This window comes from Tachysurus fulvidraco, chromosome 22, assembly GCF_022655615.1.
Source record: "Tachysurus fulvidraco isolate hzauxx_2018 chromosome 22, HZAU_PFXX_2.0, whole genome shotgun sequence".
NCBI lineage: Eukaryota > Metazoa > Chordata > Actinopteri > Siluriformes > Bagridae > Tachysurus > Tachysurus fulvidraco.
In genome coordinates, this window is record NC_062539.1 from 15,391,295 (window position 1) to 15,413,667 (window position 22,373).

The 22,373-nt window shown below is 42.1% G+C and overlaps 1 protein-coding gene across 8 annotated transcripts in view; it reads right to left on the bottom strand.

Moving 5' to 3' along the window:
- The window catches only part of bbs9 (Bardet-Biedl syndrome 9), a 112,114-nt gene that overhangs the window by 86,181 nt on the left and 3,560 nt on the right, over window positions 1–22,373 (bottom strand). For all 8 annotated transcript variants that reach the window (XM_027142658.2, XM_027142655.2, XM_027142659.2 and 5 more), the window contains 9 exons: window positions 21,731–21,844; window positions 19,920–20,094; window positions 16,993–17,077; window positions 16,513–16,696; window positions 14,189–14,318; window positions 6,962–7,143; window positions 5,815–5,891; window positions 4,229–4,282; window positions 3,273–3,375 (listed from right to left, as the gene is read on the bottom strand). In XM_027142658.2, the coding sequence (XP_026998459.2) occupies window positions 3,273–3,375; window positions 4,229–4,282; window positions 5,815–5,891; window positions 6,962–7,143; window positions 14,189–14,318; window positions 16,513–16,696; window positions 16,993–17,077; window positions 19,920–20,094; window positions 21,731–21,844 (1,104 nt within the window). The remainder of the gene's footprint in view (window positions 1–3,272; window positions 3,376–4,228; window positions 4,283–5,814; window positions 5,892–6,961; window positions 7,144–14,188; window positions 14,319–16,512; window positions 16,697–16,992; window positions 17,078–19,919; window positions 20,095–21,730; window positions 21,845–22,373) is intronic.

A 22,373-nucleotide genomic window follows, 5' to 3' on the forward strand; every position in this document is an offset into this window, starting at 1 on the left:
CTACGAAAAATCTTTTTTTTTGCCTGTCGAGTTTAATTGAAGCATCAATACGACCTTGATTCTCAGCTAAAGTTCCAGTCAGACTCCTGGACATAAAGTCCTGGCATCGGGGATCGAGTTAAGTTTGAGTTTAGATTAAGCAGCTTGACGGCTTGAGGGCTGCGTGTCACGATTTAGGCACCTGGATTCAAAAAGCTTTCAAAAACATTTACGGAACCTTCGGTGCAAGAATCGGAAAATAAAATTGAGCATGACAACAGCCGAACTCGTAGCACTAGACCTGCCAATCCGGGGAGGGCCGGCACGAAGATTCTAAACAAGCTCTCAGTCAGCCAGTCCAAAAAAAAAGTATAAAGCGGTTACTTGTTTTTCGCAAACCTGTTGCAAACCTATAAAAGCGGAAGCATCCGACTTATTAAACACGTCTTAGCCGATTACGTGAGCTGTCGCTTTCTAAGTTATCGGCGAGAATTGTTTAGGGGCGAAAATATCTGCGGTCGTTCAGGGAGAAATGTCGAGTCGAGAACGTTAAACACTGAAACATTGTGTTGTTATTGTATGAACTGATATGTGTCGATGGTTACACCCTTATTATAGCTGAAAGTGAGAAAGTATGAATAAAAGACCACGAGAGAGGGAAAACAAAGAAGCCTGTGTGTGTGTGTGTGTGTGTATGTGTATGTGTGTGTGTGTGTGTGTGTGTGATCACAGGGAATTGTAGCATCTATGAGTCACATGAGCTGGAATAACAATAAAAAAAAAAATTCTTAAGGCGTATTCGCGGCTGGCCCAGACTCTGTAGATACGCATGATTGATTCTGGACTAGTTTGTTGGAGGGGCCATCGTTGTCCTCCTCCTCCTCCTCCTCCTCCTCCTCATCATCACAAGATTTGTCATCAGAACAACAGATTCCTTTTGTTGTTCTGTGTAATTTAATGTAGTCGGTTGTGTAATTTAATGTAGTCCTTCTGAGACACAGTACAGAGAGAAAGACAGAAAGAGTCGTGGCTGGTTGGGGTGGGGGTGGGGGTGGTGGTAGGGTTGCAGCGATTAGGATACCTTTTTTTTTTTTTTTTTTTTTAATAAAAGAGAGTCAGGTTTCCATGAAAGGCAACAATGATACTGTGATGAGTGACTGCTAATGATGTTTTAACCTCACTTGAACTGAGAATTTAGCTGTTCTGGATGTACTTGTTACCTGCGCACATCTTCAGCCCAAAAGGAGATCCTCAAAGACCCCGCTGACTTTTAACACCGACAAGCGAGATGAACGGATCAATAAGCGAAGCCTCGCTCTGGCGTTCGGAACACGAGACGAGGGAGTTAACCTTCTCTGTCTGTTCAATTGGCGGAACTGAAATCGAATCGAGTTGGCGTTGTGTGCCGCGAGCCATGGCACAAGAGAGCCGGTGCACTTGCTTTAACGTTTGAGATAAAGATCGAGAGGCATGAAAAGGCGACTTGTTCAGATTAGCGCCTGAAGGACTTACTCTGTGTGTTTGCGAAACGGATGAATACGGTGTGTGTGTGCGTATATACACACAAAGCATAAAGATAAAGATAAAGATTAGCAGGAATTTGAATTTGAGTTGCTGCATTAAATGATGACAAGTAAAAGTGGGTGTGCGTTTTAAACGTCCTGAACCGCTGCCAGGTTCTAATGGCTCAGTCGGGTTACGTTGGCCTGGCAGATGACATTTCAGCGTCGTGAGAAACCCTAGACGGCGTGCTGGAGTGAAAGGTGTGTGTGTTAAGCGCTGGTGAGGTTTGGCATCTCTTTACGCAGTGATGCATTTACTTTGGATTGTGTTCCAACTCCAGCTACAGCAGCCACTTTACTACGTGCACCTTCTTTTGAGAAACCGTAGGATAATCCTCACTATTTTTTATACCACGGTGCTGCTAAATTCTCCATTATGATCGAATACACCGAGTATCTTTTCACGGTTTTTAAATGTTTAAAAAAATTTCGTTGTTTTTTTATGTCCATATAAAGCTATGTTTAATATTGTGGAACTGTTACAAAGCAGGGGGGCACGGTGGCTTAGTGGTTAGCACGTTTGCCTCACACCGACAGGGTTGGGGGTTCAATTCCCGCCTCCGCCTTGTGTGTGTGGAGTTTGCATGTTCTCCCCGTGCCTCGGGGGTTTCCTCCGGGTACTCCAGTTTCCTCTCCCGGGTCCAAAGACATGCATGGTAGGTTGATTGGCATCTCTGGAAAATTGTCCGTAGTGTATGAGTGTGTAAGTGAATGAGAGTGTGTGTGTGCCCTGCGATGGGTTGGCACTCCGTCCAGGGTGTATCCTGCCTCGATGCCCAATGACGCCTGAGATAGACACAGGCTCCCCATGACCCGAGAAGTTCGGATAAGCGGTAGAAAATGAATGAATGAATGAATGAATGAATCAATCAATCAATCAATCAATGTTACAAAGCACTGAGACTGGAGGCATCTCTGTACATTAAACATCTCCATATTAACAATTACAGGGTTTTAATGTCCTCTGGTCAAGTGTCTGATCAAGTGTCCGGTGTTTCTTTATACTGTTAGAATGATCACTATAATATACCGTAAACCTGTGAATAATTGTCAACATCGTGTGATTAATCAGAGTCAAGAATTCAACAATGCTGTGGTATAAAAAATACAAATAAACATATACTGTAGGGACATTTTTGTAGTGAGACTTTTTAAACCTATTATATAACATGATGTGATGATCATGCTAATAAGTTAATATACAAGTTGATGAAGAGCTTTTATTCTCCTTTAACCCTCCATGCTTCTGTGAGATCATCAATGTTGATCACAAGGCCAAAGAATCAGCAGCCTTTGACCCATACACTTGATCAAAGCATTCAGGCTGATGATGATGATGATGATGTGTGTGTGTGTGTGTGTGTGTGTGTGTGTTTTCGATGCAGAGTCCTGACTAAAGTCCTCGTTTGCGCGCACAAAGAGAGAACGCAACCTGCTAATCGTTCTCTTCGCTGCTAGCCTTTGATCTGTCTGGTCTGTCTTCCTGGACACTTAAGAGATAAAGCGCAAGAGAGGATGTTTATCCAGAGCGGTTATCACCTATCAGCCTCTTGCTCCATCTCCACAGTGTCCACCTCCATCACGACACTGTAGAGTGAAGCAACTCAGCGGTGAATTAGCAGACGTTTTACATGTTTCTTGGCGGTTTGCAAAAAAACCCGTCATACGACGTGCATGTCAGTGTAATGCAGAAAAAAAACGGGATTGGAATAAAGAGAACGGAGAACGTACCTAAAGAGTCTAATACGAACTGGTCCTGAGTGACGGCCAGAGGCGGCTGCACACACACTCTCAACTTCGCGTTCTGTACGGCAAAGCGGCTGCACACTTTAACCTGGAAAAAAAATTCACAGATTAAAATTCACATTAGGATTACAGCATGACGGTCGTGCTGTTACAGGAAAATAATCGAGACCCTGAAATGTTTTATTCCTCTTATACCAAAGGAATATTTCGACAACAATCCTATTTATTTATTGAGTAACGAATGAACAAAAATAACATTTCTAGTTCATTCCAATTCGCATAATTAGAAGCATAGAAGAAGCCTTTATTATCGCCACATATACATTACAGCACAGTGGAATTCTTTTCTTCACATACCCCAACTGAGGAGGATGGGGTCAGAGTGCAGGGGCAGCTATGATACAGCGCCCCTGGAGCAGGGAGGGTTGAGGGCCTTGCTCAAGGGCCCAACAGTGGCAGCTTGGCTGTGCTGGGCCTTGAACCCCGATCCTCCGATCAACAACCCAGAGCCTTAACCAGTTGCACCACCACTGCCCCAAATTATGCACTACACTGCAAATTCCAAGAAGAAGAAGAGGAGGAGGAGGAGGAGGAGCACATCAAGCACCAAAACGATGCTCTTATTCGACCCAAAATAAAAAATAAGTGTGGAATTCGCTTGCAGCTTTGCTTACGTAGTGAAAGGGGGTGGGGCTACCGTTGGACGAGGAACAAAAAAATTCTGTGTGTTTGACGTCATTTGCCATCGACTGAGAAACTCGTACTTCCGTTATACTATGATATAATCGAGCTAGAAAACAGTACGTACTGTAGAGAACACCATATGGATCAGCGGCTAACCCACCATCTTGTGTTACTAAGCAACCTTAGTTATTATCGACCTTAGTAAGTCTCATTCGAAAGAAAGAACACTGTGTGTATGTCTTTATGTGTGCTTGTACCTTGACTGTAACAGAAGGGACAGCAATGCCGTTGATCTCCGGGATAATGGCTTGCTGTGGAGAAAAAGATCAGCGTGAGAAAACAGAGCGCGCACACACACACACACACACACACACACACACACACACAGATTAAATGATAAAAATCCACTCAAAGTTTATGTACTCAAGATTGCGCTATGGAAATAAACGACTGGATATGACCTGTGTGTGAAAGCACCGGGTTCACAGTTGAAAATGTTTTGTCTTAAAAAGATAATAAAAGTTACATTCTTTTACTCTTTCTCCTTGTAATTTACTCTTGGGCTCACGATATGATGGTTAGGATATAATAGTCGGGGGGGGGGGATTATGTGTTGGCATTTTAACAAATGTTACTGGTCCTACTTCTTTATTATGAAATAAAGTCTCAATAGGGAACTCATCGTCATCCTCATGTGTGTGACAGTAGATAGTGTGATTACAGTATAAATCATTTCCATTTTAGATTTGTGTACTACAATAAAAAAAAAAATTAAAAAAAAAGTACAAAAAGTTCAAATATAAAGTTTCTCTTGTTGAACTGTTCACTGATGCAGATTGCAGTCCAAAGCCATCTTCAGGTTCAGGTTTCTGTGGTACAACCAACAGAAATCTCGGGTATCTCCAGGCCGTCCGTGTGGACCATCCTCGGCAGCAGCGAGTGACCTTCAAGTGCTGGGACTCAAGGAGTAAAAGTAGATGCCTAGATTTAGTTAGTGTTGCTCTGATTGACAAGAGGAAGGGAGGAAGGAAGGAAGGAAGGAAGGAAGGAAGGAAGGAAGGAAGGAAGGAAGGAAGGAAGGAAGAAAAGTAAAAAAAGGAAGGAAGGAAGGAAGGTAAAGAAGGAAGGAAGGTAAAGAAGGAAGGAAGGAAGGAAGGAAGTGAAACTGTACCTAAATAAGGAAGTCATTAGTAAGTCACCTTAGTCCTTCCTTTCCCCCTTCCTTCCTAATTCTGTCCACCACTTCTTTCTTATTTTACCCATTCCTTACTTCGTTCCTTTCCCCCCCTTCCTTCTTCCTTCCCTTCCTTCCTCTTTCCTTCCTTCCTTCCTTCTTCCTTTCCCCCCTTCCCTTCCTTCCTTTCCCCCCCCTTCCTTCCTTCCTTCCTTTCCCCCCCTTCCTGCCTTCCTTCCTTCCCCCCCCTTCCTTCCTTCCTTCCTTCCGTCCTTCCTTCCCCCCCCTTCCTTCCTTCCTTCCTTCCGTCCTTCCTTCCTTTCCCCCCTTCCTTCCTTCCTTCCTTCCTTTCCCCCCGCCCTTCCCCCTTCCTTCCTTCCTTCCTTTCCTTTGTTTTCTTTGCTTCCCTCGATGTGAAGAAAAATAAGCTGAGAAGGAAAAACAAATAAAAAGTCTATCTTCCATCCGACCAAGACAGCACGGCTAATTATGCTTTTTTTTTTCCTTTTTTCCCCAGATATCTGTGACTAGTTTTGAATATGGCACGTTTCTTGGCTTGAATTTCTATCTTTTCTCAAATATGACAGAATCTGAAAATATATATTAGTGTTTATGAATGGTGACTAAAAAAAAAATCTCATATGTATATGAAATTTGAATAACAGGTACCGAGACGTCGTCTAGGCGGGTGGAGACGATAGCCGTCACTTCCAGGTCGTCTTCCGCTTCAGCTTTGGGGACGATGTCTGAGAATATAGAAGAGAGAAAAGAAAAACTGACGTAGGTTACAAACCGATGAGATGTATTTTGCGTCGATCGATCGGAGACGCTTTAAGGTGGAGCGGTGAAGTGGAGTTCTGTTGACGGTGCTGTCGTTCGACGTTCAAAACATGCAGAAGTCATTACGAGGTACTTGTGGGAGAAAGTCCCAGGAGGCACCTCATCCTGAGGGTCTGTGAACTTTGGATTTTCAGGTCATTAAAAATGCCAAAGAGCCTCGGGCAAGTGCACGTTTCATGAGAAGCGATTACAGAAAACAAAGCCTAAACATTTCTAACCACTGACACAGATTAAAAACCGAGAGAAGCCTTGACAATGTGCAGGCTCGGTGAGCAAAACCAGGCTGCTAAACACGTCTTCAATTACGATCGAGTTAGGAAGAGTTTCTCCGTATGAACAGCAAGATTAAACTCCTGCAGATTCACAGAGATGCGATGTCCTCCAAGACGACAGCTGCTTCTTAATCATCAGATGTTTTTCTTCTAAAAAAAAAAAAAAAAAAACCACCAGGCACTACCATGCACACACCCAGCCCCAAACCCTGCAGCCTAGATTTACACTTTAAAGACTCTGCCTGTTGATTTCTAACCCAGAGAATGTCCATTTAAGCCTCGTAAAAACAGCAGAGAGAATTTCTTTCGCTCTCCCTTCCTCAAAAGGACACAAAGGCTCTGTTCTGTAATACAAAAGCCTTCCAGTCTCCTGCACCGCCAAGGGTTAAACCAGGTCAGGACGAGGCCTTGAATCTGCCACCAACATGGGCTTTGTTATTAGAGAAAACATTGGTGTTTTAAAGCTCGCTACAGTTTCATGGTCGGTGTTAGCACGACAATGCACAGAAAGTTACTCTTAATCCGAACACCGACACGACAAGGTCAAACCTCCCCCGTACACACTGATGAGAAAAATATTTGCCTAGTCCCTCACACCTGTTAGATTGTTGGAAAAGTGTTCAGCCAAATTTTTGCTTTCCCCTGAACAGTTCAGCCAAATTGCAGTGTTTTTTTTTTTTGTGACAGACATAGAATTGTCCTACCCTGGTTCCTGGTGGCTTCGCGGATGACCTTCTGGAGAACCTTCATCTCGGCGTCCACATCGTCGTAGTTGACCTCCCGGGAATCCACCTTTGGTGCGTTAAAGAAGGAGGGATCTGTTCCCATGTAGGAGCACTGCAGGTGACCTTCAGAGCTCAGGGTTACCACCAGGCCCTTGAGTTCCCTAAGAAGCACCATGAAGAACATATGATTGGAGATTAAACAGTGGCAAATGACAGCCGTTACATTTCATTCATACTAAATTGACCTTAGTTTGGATAAACATTTTCAGTGACGTGAGCGTCAGCAACCGTTATCTGTGGCTTTGCTTTTTAAAATGTGGCTTCAGCTTTCATGGGTTTTTCGCCCATTCATGTTTCATGTTTACATTACCAATAGTTTTTAACATTTTGAATGATTTTATCTATAAATTCTTTTTTTTTTTTTTTTTTTTTTTTTTTGGGGGGGCACGGTGGCTTAGTGGTTAGCACGTTCGCCTCACACCTCCAGGGTTGGGGGTTCGATTCCCGCCTCCGCCTTGTGTGTGTGGAGTTTGCATGTTCTCCCCGTGCCTCGGGGGTTTCCTCCGGGTACTCCGGTTTCCTCCCCCGGTCCAAAAACATGCATGGTAGGTTGATTGGCATCTATGGAAAATTGTCCGTAGTGTGTGAGTGTGTGAGTGAATGAGAGTGTGTGTGTGCCCTGCGATGGGTTGGCACTCCGTCCAGAGTGTATCCTGCCTCGATGCCCGATGACGCCTGAGATAGGCACAGGCTCCCCGTGACCCGAGTAGTTCGGATAAGCGGTAGAAAATGAATGAATGAATATCTATAAATTCTCTTCCCACATTCGGCTTTTCCCATTAGGGGTCGCCACAGCGTATCATCTATGGTTATATCTATAAACAATATTTGTAAATATATTCAGAAGAACACAAAATGTTGTGAGCCTGGAGACAATGCGAGCAGCTCTAGAGTAAGAGGTGTGAGGTTCTTTGAGGACATATCTGTATTTTTCCAGCATGTGCAAGCGTGTCGGATGGTTCAGAGGTTCAGATCTCAGAACTGTCCGAGTGTAATGGGGAAGACTGTGTGAACAAGCAGCAAGGCTCAATGCAGGTCTGAGAGCAGCAGGAACGCTAACTGGAAGCAGATGTGTTTCGTGGGCAGTTAGGTTACAAGAGGCAATAACTCTGGTTGAAGGCGATCCAGCACAGCGGCTGCACCTGCAAAGGGAGGTGCAAATCTGCCTTTTTGTTAATAAAACTCCACGGCTCATGCCAGATTTCTGGGGTTGTCCAGCACCCCGTAATTTCAGCCAAAATGCTCTAACTAATGCTTCTAACTGACAGCAGTGTCTTTCAACCATGTCTTAACCTCTGATGGTCACAGATGACCTGATGCTCTTACTGAGCATCTCCCAGATGAGCCGGCTGATATCCTGAAGCGTGACTTTGGGCTGTATTTTGGCCAAGTAAACACAGTTCCCTGGAGCTCTGCTGAGGATTTTATGAAACCGACTTTTCACGGTACATGAAACGATCAGCGTCCTGGAGTGATTTGCAGATATAAACATAACAGGAAAGGAATCCGATGGCCATATGTGAAAAATGCGGGATGACCCCAAGGCCCCTCACATCTTGTTCGATACGAGATTGCCTCGCTTTTCTGAGCGGAGGTTCAAACCAAAACAAACAAGCACAACCAATGTAACGTTCACTGCTTCTCCCCTACCAGGTCATCCACACCCACATTTTAAAAAAAAAGGATCTTTTGGGGTGAATAATGACCATGAACATGGATGTGCATTGCAGAAAGGAAGCAAGCTAAAAAAAAATTTCAAAATGAAGAAAGGAAGGAAGGAAGGAAGGTAAAAAAAAAGGAAGGAAGGAAGGAAGGAAGGAAGGAAGGAAGGAAGGAAGGAAGGGGGGAAAAGAAAGGAAGGAAGAAGGACGTTAAGGAATGAAGGAAGAAATTAAGTGGGACAGGAAGGAATGAAGGGGAAAGGAAAGAAGACGGAAGGGAAGGAAGGAAGGAAGGAAGGAAGGAAGGAAGGAAGGTAAAAAAGGAAGGAAGGAAGGAAGGTAAAAAAGGAAGGAAGGAAGGTAAAAAAGGAAGGAAGGAAGGAAGGAAGGAAGGAAGGAAGGAAGGAAGGAAGGAAGGAAGGAAGGAAGGAAGGAAGGAAGGAAGGAAGGAAAAAAATGAAGGAAGGAAGGTAAAAAAGGAAGGAAGTAAGGAAGGAAGGAAGGAAGGAAGGACTGTAGGAACGTAGGGTAGGTAAAAAACTGAGGAATGAGGAAGGAAGGCAGAAGGAAGTAGAAGCAAGGAAGGTAGGAATGAAAAGGAATGTGAATGTAAACAAAGTAAGGAAGGTGAATAATGAAGGAAGGAAGTTTAACAGGAAGGAAGGAAAAATGTAAGCATGAAAGGGAAGGAAGTAAGGAAGGAAGGAAAGGGAAGGGTGGATGGATGGATGGATGGATGGATGGAAGAAATAGATGGATGGAAGAAAAATAAGCTAGGAGGATTAAGAAGGAACAAAGCAAAGCAGCATGAAAGCAAAGATGAACAGAAGCTAGGAATGAAGTAAAGAATGAATAAAACAAGCAAAGAGGAAGCAAATAATGAAGAAAGGCAACAATGAAGGCATCAGTGATGAGTGGATGCATGAATGAATGTTTCCAATGTATTTAATCCTTAAATTTCGAAATTCATCAAAGTGAAGAATCTGTAATGATGCGTTCCACAATTATATCAGTCATTAAATCCTTTTTTTTAATTGTAATGTAAAAGTAATTCTGGTTCCTTGCACTGTACCGTACTGCAGTGCTGGCAAGCTGAATAAAACTCCATGTAAACATCTTAATGAAGACTTTCTCTATCATAAGTGATATCGGTTCGTCAGACATGATTCACGTCGTCACAGAATCCGTTCTAGATCTCGGTGGCTTCATGGGATCATCTCGTACAGTGTCAGGAGGAATAACGTTAAAAAGCCGCTGTGACCCCACGGTGTAACTGCTGTTATTTATCTCTTTCCTCCTGGTCTGGAGAGAGATTTTAAGCCCAGCTTGGGCTGTACTATCCTACTTCTTCGTTTCTTGATTAGAGTAGACGGTGCACAAAAGCATGTACAGATCCTGATATTTCTGTACCCTTTTCCTGGCTCTGTTCTTTTTCAAAAAACTTAAATAATGTTTAGATCTCTATGACTACGTCCATTGTCTAAATGAGAAAGCTGGCCTTCGTGGATTAATCAGAAACTGTTGTCCGCGTAGAGGACACACCACTAATCATCATTTTTAAGTTCGAAAGTTATAGGTTGGTTTAATGATTTGGTGATTTTGTACACAGCACTGATGGTCTTTCAAGTCATTTGGAAAAATTCTTGATTAGTAGATATGAGATTAGCGCTCTATGGAGAGATTTATTTTTAAAGCCGGCACTCAGCATGGCAGTAATTGCTGCATGCATTTCCCTTCATCTAACTTTAACTTGTATATGTGTGTAACGTAGGTACTGGAGAGTGTGTGTGTGTGTGTTTTTGTTCCTATAGCACACTCTGGTTGTGTGGGATCTGTGTTTTGCTTTGCTGAACAGTGTGAGTGCTGTGGGCAGGTCAGTAGAAGGGACTGGGCGAGCTGGGTGGTAAAACACTCCAGCTGTGGAGCTACAGTAGAGAAAACATACACCCCACTGCTCACACACTTCCCTGAAACACTCCATGGTTAGAACTGGAAGAATCCCATCAATGAATGTAACAGATCGTTAACGCTGCCTGAGGAATTTATTTTGAAGGCTAAAACGGACATCCTAAAACAAACAAACAAACAAACAAACAAACAAACAAACAAACAAACCAAACCTTGTTAGACTGGTAGCTGATCTTTTGAAATCTTACACAATCCATCAAGAAAATCCAGCAACGCTGGAAGCTGGTGAGAGAATCATGGCTAGTGTTTGCTATGATTTAAGTAATAACACTTGTCTCACACTTGTACTACAACAGTGAGTGTTACTACAAACAAATACAAGAGAAAGGAAGAAAGGAAGAAAGGAAGAAAGAAAGAAAGAAAGAAAGAAAGAAAGAAAGAAAGAAAGTGAGTGAGGGAAAGAAAGAAAGAAAGAAAGAAAGAAAGAAAGTGAAAGAGAAGAAAGAACGAAAGAAAGAAGAAAGAAGAAGAAAGAGAAAGATGCGTTGAGCCCGCCCGACCTTCCACCCCGCGCGTGCTGCGTGCTGCTTAGCTGCGTGCGTGCGTGCTTGCGTGCCCCGCCCGCCCCGCCCCCTCCCGCCCGCCTCCCCGCGCCTTCTGCCGTTCGCGTGCGTGCGTGCGTGCGTGCGTGCGGCCGCCCGCCCTGCCCGTCCCCGTTCGTGCCCGCCCTCCCGTCCGTGCGTGCGTGCGTCCGTGCGTGCGTGCGTGCGTGCTTGTGCGTGCGCTCCAGCCCTAAATGCCCGGCGGAAAACTAAAGAAAACGGGGGAAATAAGTAAGCAAGGTAAAAAGGAAGCAAGGAAGAAAGGACCAAAACAAAGAAGGAAGGAAGGAAGGACTAAATCAAGAAAGAAAGGAAGAACAAAGAAAAGAAGGAAGAAATGGAGGAAGGGAGTGATGAAGGAAGAAAGGAAGGAGGCAAGAGCGGAATAAAGCTTGTCTTCTACTCAGAGTAGAGAACAGTAACTCTGCTTCATCACCAGACACCGTTGTATATTCTCCTATGTAGAATAACGGCACTCGCTAGGATTAAACTACGAGTGCATGTATTTACACCAGAAGCTGACTTCTGCACTAATCAGTAAGATTACATTTACCATACAAGAAGCCAGCTTTCCTGTACATCAGTATAGAAAAGACAAACCTGGGCACATTCAAGGTCGTTTCCTTAACTTCTGCAAACCCACTTTGAACTAAATACACAAAAGAAAACCGCAGTTATTAGTCGTCGATGTTTGGATTACAATTGTTTAAAATTACGGGCCGATTACGGCGGTTTCAGATGTGATATTTGGAGTTGCGGCCACTCCTTATCTGTTTGGATTGGCCACCAGATATGGGGACATCTTGGAGCAATTTCGGTGTGTAGTGGATTCAGCTGTGAGGCTGGACGAGGATGTGAACTGACCGCTAGCCAACGTGCTACTTAATAGTGTGGGTGAGCTGCACTGTTTAATAACTCGCTGCTCTCGATCAAAAGCCTCGCTTCCTGAATGAGTCCAAGCACAAAGATCAGGGGCGAGATGGTAAAGCAAGCATCACGGTTAATTAGGATGCTTTTATAAAAATAAATAAATAAACAAAACAACAACAAAAAAAAAACAGAAGTGGTTCTTCGGAAAGCAGACCTGCTTTGATATCCATGGCGTCTAGTGCTACAATGCGTGTGTAGAGAAGCGTTCGAGTCCTGTATGGCAGAGAGAGCTTGGGATAAAAAGCTCATTTAGGTGGCGCTGACAGACAGGACAAACAGAACAAAACCAGAGCAAGTGACCCAAAGAGTGACAGAGAGCTACTCTGAGAGAAAGAGCAAGATGAAGAAGAAGAATCCCTTCGCTCATCCCAGCCTACAGCAGTATCTGTTACCTTATCAGATCAGAAAGAATCTGAGTGGACGGTCTCACAAAAACACACAGATCATCTCAAACCTGGGGCAAAAAGAAACCTCCCAAGAGTTAAAAAAGCTCGTCATCAAACACGTCCGTAAAAAAAAAGCGGGTTAATTAGAAACACGTGCTGTACGTGGATACGGTGCGTATTAGGGGTTATGGAAAAATATTGATGTAGGCATTAAAACAAGGATCCTGAAAATGATTTGGTCATCTGGGGAAGCTGAAGATGAACATGCTCGGGTCATTAAACAGCCTAGAAACGTCTCCTTTGTCATCCATCCAGTCATTGAGCTAAAAGAATGACTCAGTTGATGGACATAAGCTTCCGTGCTGCACGCTTCCAGTTCCTGAACCAAACATTCAGCGGAGCCACAACACCAATCACATAAATAATAAGTATTGAATATTGTACTATCATACACTGATTTATGAGTTTCTACAGCTATTGTAGAAGCAGCTACAGCTATTACACTAATTCGTTTAAAAAGCCAGGACTAGTGATGTTACTGTATAATAGTGAGTCAATTTTTTCCTTTGACTACAGAAAAAGTGATTATTCGATTATTCTACATTTTAGAATGAATAGTCCTAATAAACCCTTAATAAACCCTAGTGAATTTAGGCTTATTTAATAATTAATTATGGAATTATTGAAAAGAAAAAAAATTGAAAATTGCATAATAACAATAATATATATATATATATATATATATATATATATATATATATATATATATATATATATATATATATATATATATATATTTTTTTTTTTTTTTTAAAGCAATTTTCAATTCTATATGTATACATTTTTTTTTCTTTCCATTTTTTTTTAATTTTCATAAAAATCCATATGGTATAAAAGGTTTCTTTCATCGGGTCTTTCGACATATTCAGTACCGAGATGTTTAAACGGCTCCTTCATTGTTGCCGAATTAAGCTGAATACTCCATGAGCTGGTTTAATATAATCACTGTGACACAGACCCAGCTTTGTTTTCCTTTTTTTTTTTTTAATTCGCAATGAAAATGAGGAAAGACCTCAAACTTAAACCATGATTTGGACTCAAACTAGTGCATCAGGACTGAAATGAACTTCTGTTATGATGTGGGGGTGAGGGTGGGGTTCCTTCTTGAATAAGTATTTCGTGCTGCACTGGTATATTGTCAGTATTTTTATTATTTTATTTTTTATTAAATCAATAGATTTTATGACGCTTGGTTAAATGAAATGATTGGACAAATTATGATGCAAAAAAAAAAAAAGCAAATCTAGTAAATATTTTTGGTATTTTTTAGGTGTTTTTTTTTTTTTTTTTGTTCAATAATTTCATATCATATTCATTTTCATTTCCATAGACCCCTAGTTAGTTGGTATCTTCTATTTTTGGGGAAGATATGAGCGTGGTGAGAGTGCGCATGTAAAATACACATTCAGTGAAGGTTCTGGTTTAAAATAAAGGCACAGAATGTAATCCTGGCACTGCAGAGAGCAGAAACCGACCTTAGCATAAGCCTCAAAATAAATAATAACATATGACAGTTATACTTTTCCGTTTAGTCCCCAGATGAAATGGGAAATAAAACTAAACTGTGACCTCATCCGGGAGAAAGCGGGGCACACTTACGGGAAATTTGCGATGCGCACGGCCACGGGCACGTAGGCGAGCTGAGCCACCCACTTCAGCGTCGTGTCCTGATACACCAGCAGCACGTTGTTGTGGTTGGCCAGCAGGACGTTGTTTGTACCCTCGGAAACTGTGGACAGAGGGAGATGATCGGTGCTACAACAAAGGTGCGTTTTGTGTGTGTGTGTGTGTGTGTGTGTGTGTGTGTGTGTGTGTGTGTGTGTGTGTGTGTGTGTGTGCGAGATTGGGAGAAAGGCCGCACACGGAGTGGAATGTCATGGAGGTCAGGTTAATGACAGGCTCCGGCTCTAACCCAGAAAGCCACTTCTAAGCAGCCTGTGCTCATCTGTTTCTCACTTTCCCAAAAAGCCTTGGGATTAAGAACGATGCCTACGACAGCTATTAAGTCCTCTATGTCACCCTCTCTTACACATTTTCACTCACACGTATACAGTACACACACTGTCCCTGCTTGCGTTTCTGTTTGCAGCACCAAACCCTGGAAGGCAACCTTTCATCACAGAGATGTACCATTTTACCCTCAGTTTATTACATGCAAAGATTTTCCTTGATGGAAATAAATTCGTTCCGAACAAACCGTTATATCAATCCTAAGCTGGACAGGTATAAAACCTCAACGCAACCCAAACCAACATAACCTTTTATTACATTCAGCATTTCGCTCATGCATGTTCACTTTAAACTTGTTTCGATCCCAACAAAACCTGATCCGAGTGTAACTGTAGAACGAACAGCGTATGTGGATGTAGCAAAGCTGTACAGAGTTTCACATTTGCATGAAATTCAGTAACAGTAATGCTACGCTCTGGCTGATGAAAAGGACGGAATTTAATTCAGATTTAAACCTCGGTCGGTTTACTCTATTCCTTCCTAACAGAACGCGGTCGTTATAGTGATAAACTGGGTCGAGTTTTCCCAAAAAATCAAGAGCTTGAATCGTTATGGGAAAGAAACTCTGTCCTGATAATGGAAGGGGGGATTAAGAGAAAAATGGCTTTCAGAGAATAAAATAAAAAGAAAACGAGAGAGGGGGGTATAAAGGGGCAGTAAAAAAGGTAAGTGGTGATTTTTTTTTAAATCGTAGCCAAGGGGAAGCCTGTTCAATTTTCGAAAGCACTAGTGCTCCAGCCAAAACAATGATGACAATTCAGACGGCTTGGAACTTTTATATAAAACAACCGGGCTGTATTACAAAGGCAGGAAATGATTTTCCACACCAGGTTCATTCATCCATTCATCCTGTCAGAGCTGCCAGAGCTGAGTTACAGCCCACTCTCCCTCTGCATGCTGCTACTTACAATCCGAGCCCTTCTTTAATGAGAACGGATTTGTACTCGAGACCTTCTTCTCTACTTCACCCTTTTGAGTCTTGTTCCTCGTTCCTCTGGGAGTTTTTCCTCACCGCGGTCACCTCTGGCTTGTTCGGTACTAAAAGGAACGAAATCTACAGCTGGAATTTCTGGAAAGCCGCTTCGCTGTAATTGTTTGGACATGTTTGTGTTTCGTAAACACCTCTGTAGTGTAATCGTTGCCAGAGTTTTAATTGACCGTGCAGCAAAATTGCCCTTGCGCTCTGAGGTAGGAGTGATGACATGCTCTCTCTTTGCTGTCAATCACAGGGGCACTAGCCAATCATAAGTACCTGTGAGCTCATGAATGTGAGGACAGATAACACTTTCCAAGTTTGTTATACAGACTAATCCCAGTGTGAGCTCTTGTGTAGAATAAACCTATCTGTGTATCCGTGTTTGGGGATTTTACCCCACTTGGCTGTCTAAAAGTGTTAAAAATGAGACGATGGATGAAATTGGAGTCTCTCTTCTGATGTTTACACATTCGGAGCCCGACACAGGGACACAGAACAGGTCTGTCTTCTGCGCCGTCTCGGTCCCGAGCCCGACACGCAGGAATTTGCATATTTTATCTGATAAACCCGAGACGTTGCATAAATAAATGCATCCTGTCCCATTAGGAAGCTCACAGCTTTACATGGGGACTTTGCTGGCCGTTCTGTCATAAGCAATAAGTACTGAGTGCGGTGAATTTGCTCCTGAGGAACAGTTAAGAATAACTGGCTCAGTGAGTAGCGAATGTAGCAGCGGCTTGCCATGAAACACGGCCAAAGTCTACGGTGTGACAAAAGTATATTTTTAAAATAGCCAGATTTGTTTTCCAGAACATTCAGTCTTTGGCAGGCGCTGGGAAACATTTTCTGTCTGATTTTGAACGGAGAGGCAAAAGTGATCAGGATTGACGTTAAAGGGGGGGAAAGCTGGCGCAGATGGACTGAATCATCCTGTTACCTGATGCATAGGGAAGGAAACAGCTGGGGTTGTACTCGAGTTTCTTCATGAAGCGGATTTGCCCGTTGTCCCGGAGACAGAACAGGTTCCTTTCCCCGAGTACGAAGATGGAGGAGGCCGAAGGAGAGACGGCAGGGACGTAGATATCCAGCGCCTGCTCTCCTAACACAAGCGTCCATTCGGCCTGAAACAAACACACACGCACACGCGCACACACAAACAGATGGGTTACAAAATGGCTCACACGTGAACTGACATTATGCACAATATTTAGTTCTATTCTATTAAAGACGTTTTATTGTAGACACTGACTGTTTCATTTTCGTTATTTTAATTTCCCAACGTTTTCCGATGAACTACTTCTCATACTTTTATGTGTTTATAGATGCGATTAACCTCAAACACGTTATCCATAACAACGGCTATAAACAACTGCTCCTTCACCACCGCTCTTTCGTCTAATTGCATAAACAGACTAACCGTAAGTCTCTTCCCGGTGCTCTTGCTTTGCTGTTCCGAGTTCTGTCTGGTGTCTGCGTCCGTAGCCACCGCTAGCGTCTCGTACCTTCATCCAGAACAGAGCGAAACAGTATTGTGGCATCGATAAACCCACACAACATAATCCAGTACAGCATATTTACTATGAATACAATGACAGACATGAAATCATGAAAACTCACATCCTCGTTCAAGGACTATGGGAACTGAAATAGTCACTATTACATTTTTTTTTTCAAAGAACTTCCCGCTTAAAGAACTGCTTAGGTGCTTTAGCTTACGTATAGAGGAAACTGCTTCAGCCAAGGTTCGAGAATGCTTCACCGCGAGCGTGAAAAAGCGTCTGTTCTACAACAGCCAAGGATAAGAAACAGCGACGGCGTTGATTATTCTGCCTCATGCACATGAAGTGTGAGTATACACACACACACACACACACACACACACACACACACACGGCTCACTCAGGGGATGCCCACCTATGCACACGTGTGCATCAGAGTTTGTTGCAGCTTGACCACGTGTGAGAATGTGCACGTGTGAGGGATATGTGAAGCACACGTATGGCGTGGAGTTATGGTTAGCATCAACGAGTTAGTTATTAAACTGTAAGGGTTTTGGGCTCACACACATTATTTAACATATATGTCTACGATTTTATCAGAATGATAAGGGATGTGGTATCTTGTGTTGATAAAAGAGTGGGGAAAAAATGTAATAAGTGTAATTTAATGTTTCTTTAATGCGTTTATTTTAAAACGATTTTCTAAGAGTACCAATAATACTAGAGCGACTATAGAGAAAGTGATAACTCCCTGATGTAAAATGCTAATATGTCACACACACACACACACACACACACACACACACACACACAAACACACACACGCTGAGAGATTCCGTCTTAGGTGTTGCCAGGTTGGATTGGTCTTAGCCTGAATGCTGAAAGATAGTGTGTGTGAGTGCGAGTGTGTGTGTGAGTGTCTGTCTTGTATTCAATCGTCTTCCAACACACAAGAAGTCTTGCCAGAGGAAACAACAAAAGTCATTTATATGAAAGAAGATCCCCTTAGACCTGGCGAGAAAGGCACATATATCAGACGCCTTCCTCGGAATCCTCCCGGCACGCAGGAAAACGACTGAACCGGCTGAATAAACGAAAACCTGGGCGGCCTGAAATTCACACTGTCACACAGAGAGAGTCCGGTGGAGGGCACTGCCTTTACTGCTACCTCCATCAAGACCTTTTTTTTTTTTTTTTTTTTTTTAAAACCAATCACCCGAGTTTTTCATTCCACGATTCAGCATTTTAGGCAAATCTCCACCTTCGCCGCAACCTCAGACCTCAAAAAAAACTGCTCCCCTTAATTATGTGCGGTTATATACAGTCTGATGGATTCTAGGATAAATACTATGCTATCGTTTCTGTTGAATATGTCTGAATGCATTTCCTGCATTCTTAAACCTTCAAATACTTAAACTATATGGAATACTTAATGGTGGCAATCTGCAAGTGGAAATTTCATTAGGACGTGAGAAACGGTCCTCGGCTTGCCGCTAACTGGACTCAGCTGTGGAAACAGCACCAGAGCCGCACAACGCCTACTCGACCAGCTGCGCCGTCCGACGGCTACTATTTTTTACTATTTCTACCCACAATTCCCCCTGTCCCTATTTCTCCACATGCCGGAGACGGAGGATGTGGTCAGCAGGATGACAAGTGAGAATAGGAATAAGAATGGCTTTCTCTGCTCATATATAAGTTTGCATATGAAGGTGAAGGCAAATTTTAGCTGGCCCATACATGTGCTTTTACCCACCGCCCCTTTCTGTCAAACAAGCCAAAGAAAACTGCAGAACAGTGCAACAAGACCTTGGACTACATTCAAAGCAAAGGCGGTAGTTCGTTTAAGTGACATTTTTTGCCCTGAGTGCCTTATTGCTATTTGCAGGGACAGATCCCCCGGGGCAACTTTGGGGTAAAGTGCCTTGCTAATGGTACTGGAAGAAATCAGCTACAATTGAACCCTTGACCTTTTGAACCGTGGCCAAGTTCTCTGGCGTCACAACCGTTCGTGCAAAAAATATATATACACAAGTGAATTAAGTGTGCAAGTGTAAATTAGAAAGTTGTAGAATACAGGCATAATATTCAGAGCGAAAAAAACCCCCAGAATATTTTAAGAATAAAGTCGCAATATTTTAAGAATAAAGTAATAACACAATGACAGTATAATACATCAGAGCAATGTTTTTGCATTAAAATATTGATACTGAGATTTTTTAATTGCTATAATACTACTACTACTAATAATTGATTTTTAAATATTATGACTATTTTGAAATCTTGTTTCAATTTGTTTTGTTCTTTTATAGTGGCCCTAAAGTTACTGTAGTATATAATTTCCCTTCCCTTGCTTTGAAATTGCAATGCACCTCACAACCAGCAGAGGGCATTAAAAACTACATATATTTAAAAATACATATATTAAGCCAAACCTGATATCTACCTCTCCAGGCCAATAAAAGGATGTGTGATGATCAGGTGTTTTAGTTTCCTAGAAATTTAATTGACAAGGCTAAAAAAGGTAGCTTTGGTGGTGTACTAATATAAATTCTGGTGTATTTCTGGCTCAGGTTTTTTATTTTCTCTCAATATGCTTATTCATGTGGGGACTTCATGAGTCAGGTTTTCTTTCTCTGGTTGTTGAACATAGAAGAAACAATGTCCATTTTACAACTATGAAGATGAACATGTGATTTTCTTGTCCTGGGGTACTTACTTTTACACCACTGAGAGAAAAAAAAAAAGATTTTCATCAGAATTAGTATTTTTTGTGTGCGTGTTTGGATTGTGTCTAGAAGAGGGTATGAATATGTAAATCGTCATTATGGCATCATCATCTGACCTGTAGCACTCCACCTGGCGAGAGGAGGAGACGGTGATGAAGGCGTCAACTCGGGCGCAGTAACACAACGGACCTGGGAGTAAAAACCCTGGAAGGAAGCGTCCAAACGCGTAGCTCTCCTGCTCGAAGAACATCAGCATGCCGTCCATGGACTGGATGCAAATGAAATGATGTCCTGTGCAAATAAAAATAAAAAAATAAATAAAAAGGGGGAAAAATCAGAAAGACGTGACAGCGACATAACCACAACTACTCTGACAAACCTCATTTGTAAAAATGAGCAGCAAAATTAAAGCTGCGGTATGATGAGGATGAAGAGTGTCATTAGAGAAGTGTTTGGATTGACTTGGTTCCTACCCTAAGCATTTCTGATGAGTTCCTTGTGCTCATGCTCAGAGTTTGTTTGCATGGCTTAAGCACAGAGCCACGCTTTATGACACAGAAAATTAAGCCTGTAAAAAAAATACAGACGCTACTAATTAGGTCTCACTGTGCCTTTAAAAAAAGAATTGCACGCGCGTCAACTTGGGGTCAACGGGAACCACCAACAAAGATGGTCCAACTCCTGTGCATATGGAAACCTAATGAGAGCACGTGTGTAAGAGCGCCTGTGTGAATGTGAGTAGGTGTGTGTGTGTTAATGATTTTTGGAAGGTTCAGTGCAGAGTAATGAGGGCTAGTAGTGTAATTAATGGACCAGACAGGGTTTAGGTCAGCACCAGGCCACCATGCACACATGGTACAGTGTCTCCTTCCTGCCTTCTGGTGCACCCCATCATTAATATCACCATATGTATGATTAATTAGGCCATTATGTTTTCCACAGGAGGTTCTAAACTGTAATTCAGCAAAGTGCTTACTTCAGCAATTTTATATTACACACAAAACCACATTTACAGTACCACAATTCCACATTTTCTCAAAAATAAACTCCCCCAATTCTAACTTTTATTAAGGTGCAGCAAAACAAAACACACGAGTTAAAAAGGCGGACTGTGCTGCCATCGTGTGGTTAATCCCGGTATTGCATACAGAAAGAACTATTGTAAGCCTTTTAAGCGCTGAGATGGACAATGATCTATTTATAGGAGAGTTATTATAACCTGTCCTTAATCCAGTATGAGGACATTGAACGAGTCGGCAGTAAATAAGCCCTTCTGCACAAATACAATCACTCCTGTACCTCTGTGCCTTTGCTGGTTACTTTAGAAAAAGCCTTTCTGATGTGGCCCTATAGGTAAACTTTAAGGAAGAACACATAAAAACACCTGCAGAGTGGTGTGATGTAATGTGAAGTGAAGTTTCTATTACAGCAAGGAAAAAAGTTTTAATCCCGCAGTGATTTGTGGCATATTGAATTTAGCGTAATAAGAACTGCGTGCTTTTATCCAGGCGCAGATGCATAACTAATATTGAAAAAAAAAACCTTTTTTTTCTGACATTTTATATGAAAATCACATTTAATACAAACTGCAGATGCAATCGTCGAAGCCTGCTTGGCATCGCTTTATGATTATGAATTTGTGAGTCTATTTAATAAAGAAAACAGCTTTTAATACTTTAAGTATTAATAATGGAATAAAAAATATATGTTATATATTTAATATTGTTAAATTTGTGGTGGTTTTATGTTGGTATGTATCCGGTGTTTCTAGGGCACTCACTCAGGGATAAGTGTGTCGCTGATATTTATGCCTCCTACATAGTGCACTTCATAAAACAGACTTTATAGTGAGTAGTGAACAACTAAATAAGGGAGAGTGTAAGGAGAGGCGAACATGCAACCGAACCAAACGCTGGCTAAATCTCACCGGTGACCCCTCCGAACGGGCCGTAGGTCATGTTACAAGCCGTCCTCTGCAGGTTGTGCTCGTAAACCAGTCGGAGCTGGTACTGATCCCCGTGTTCCACATTTCCAGCAGTACCTGAAAATACCAGAGTGGAAGAACACAATATTAATGCCTCAAGAATAAAACAAAACAAACCAAAAAAAAAAACATTAAGCTGTTTTACAGGAGGCCTTTTAAGTAAGCTACAGAACAAAATGGAAATTATTCTGATTGGTCAGAAGGTTGAGTCATTTTCAACACCACAGCTGACACTGCTGCCACAGGCTTATGTTCGCCCGCTCGTTTCTATAGCAACCCCTTCACAGGGACTTCTTGTAAGATCACTACATAATTGATATGGTGATTTTTTTTATATATAAGGAGTCATTTAATTGACCTAATATGGAAGGAGTCTCCATTGTCAAGGGCTTTAACAGTCATTAACATTCGTTGCAGTTTCTATATAACATTTTCTAATTTTTTATTTACATCATTAATGTCAAAAGCGAGACAGAGAGAGAAAAGAGAATAAATTACAGCATGGAACTAACTTGTCTCATGGACTTTAAAGGTAACAATAAATGGATAAAGTGTAGGATTTGGCGATTTTCAATTAATAAATATG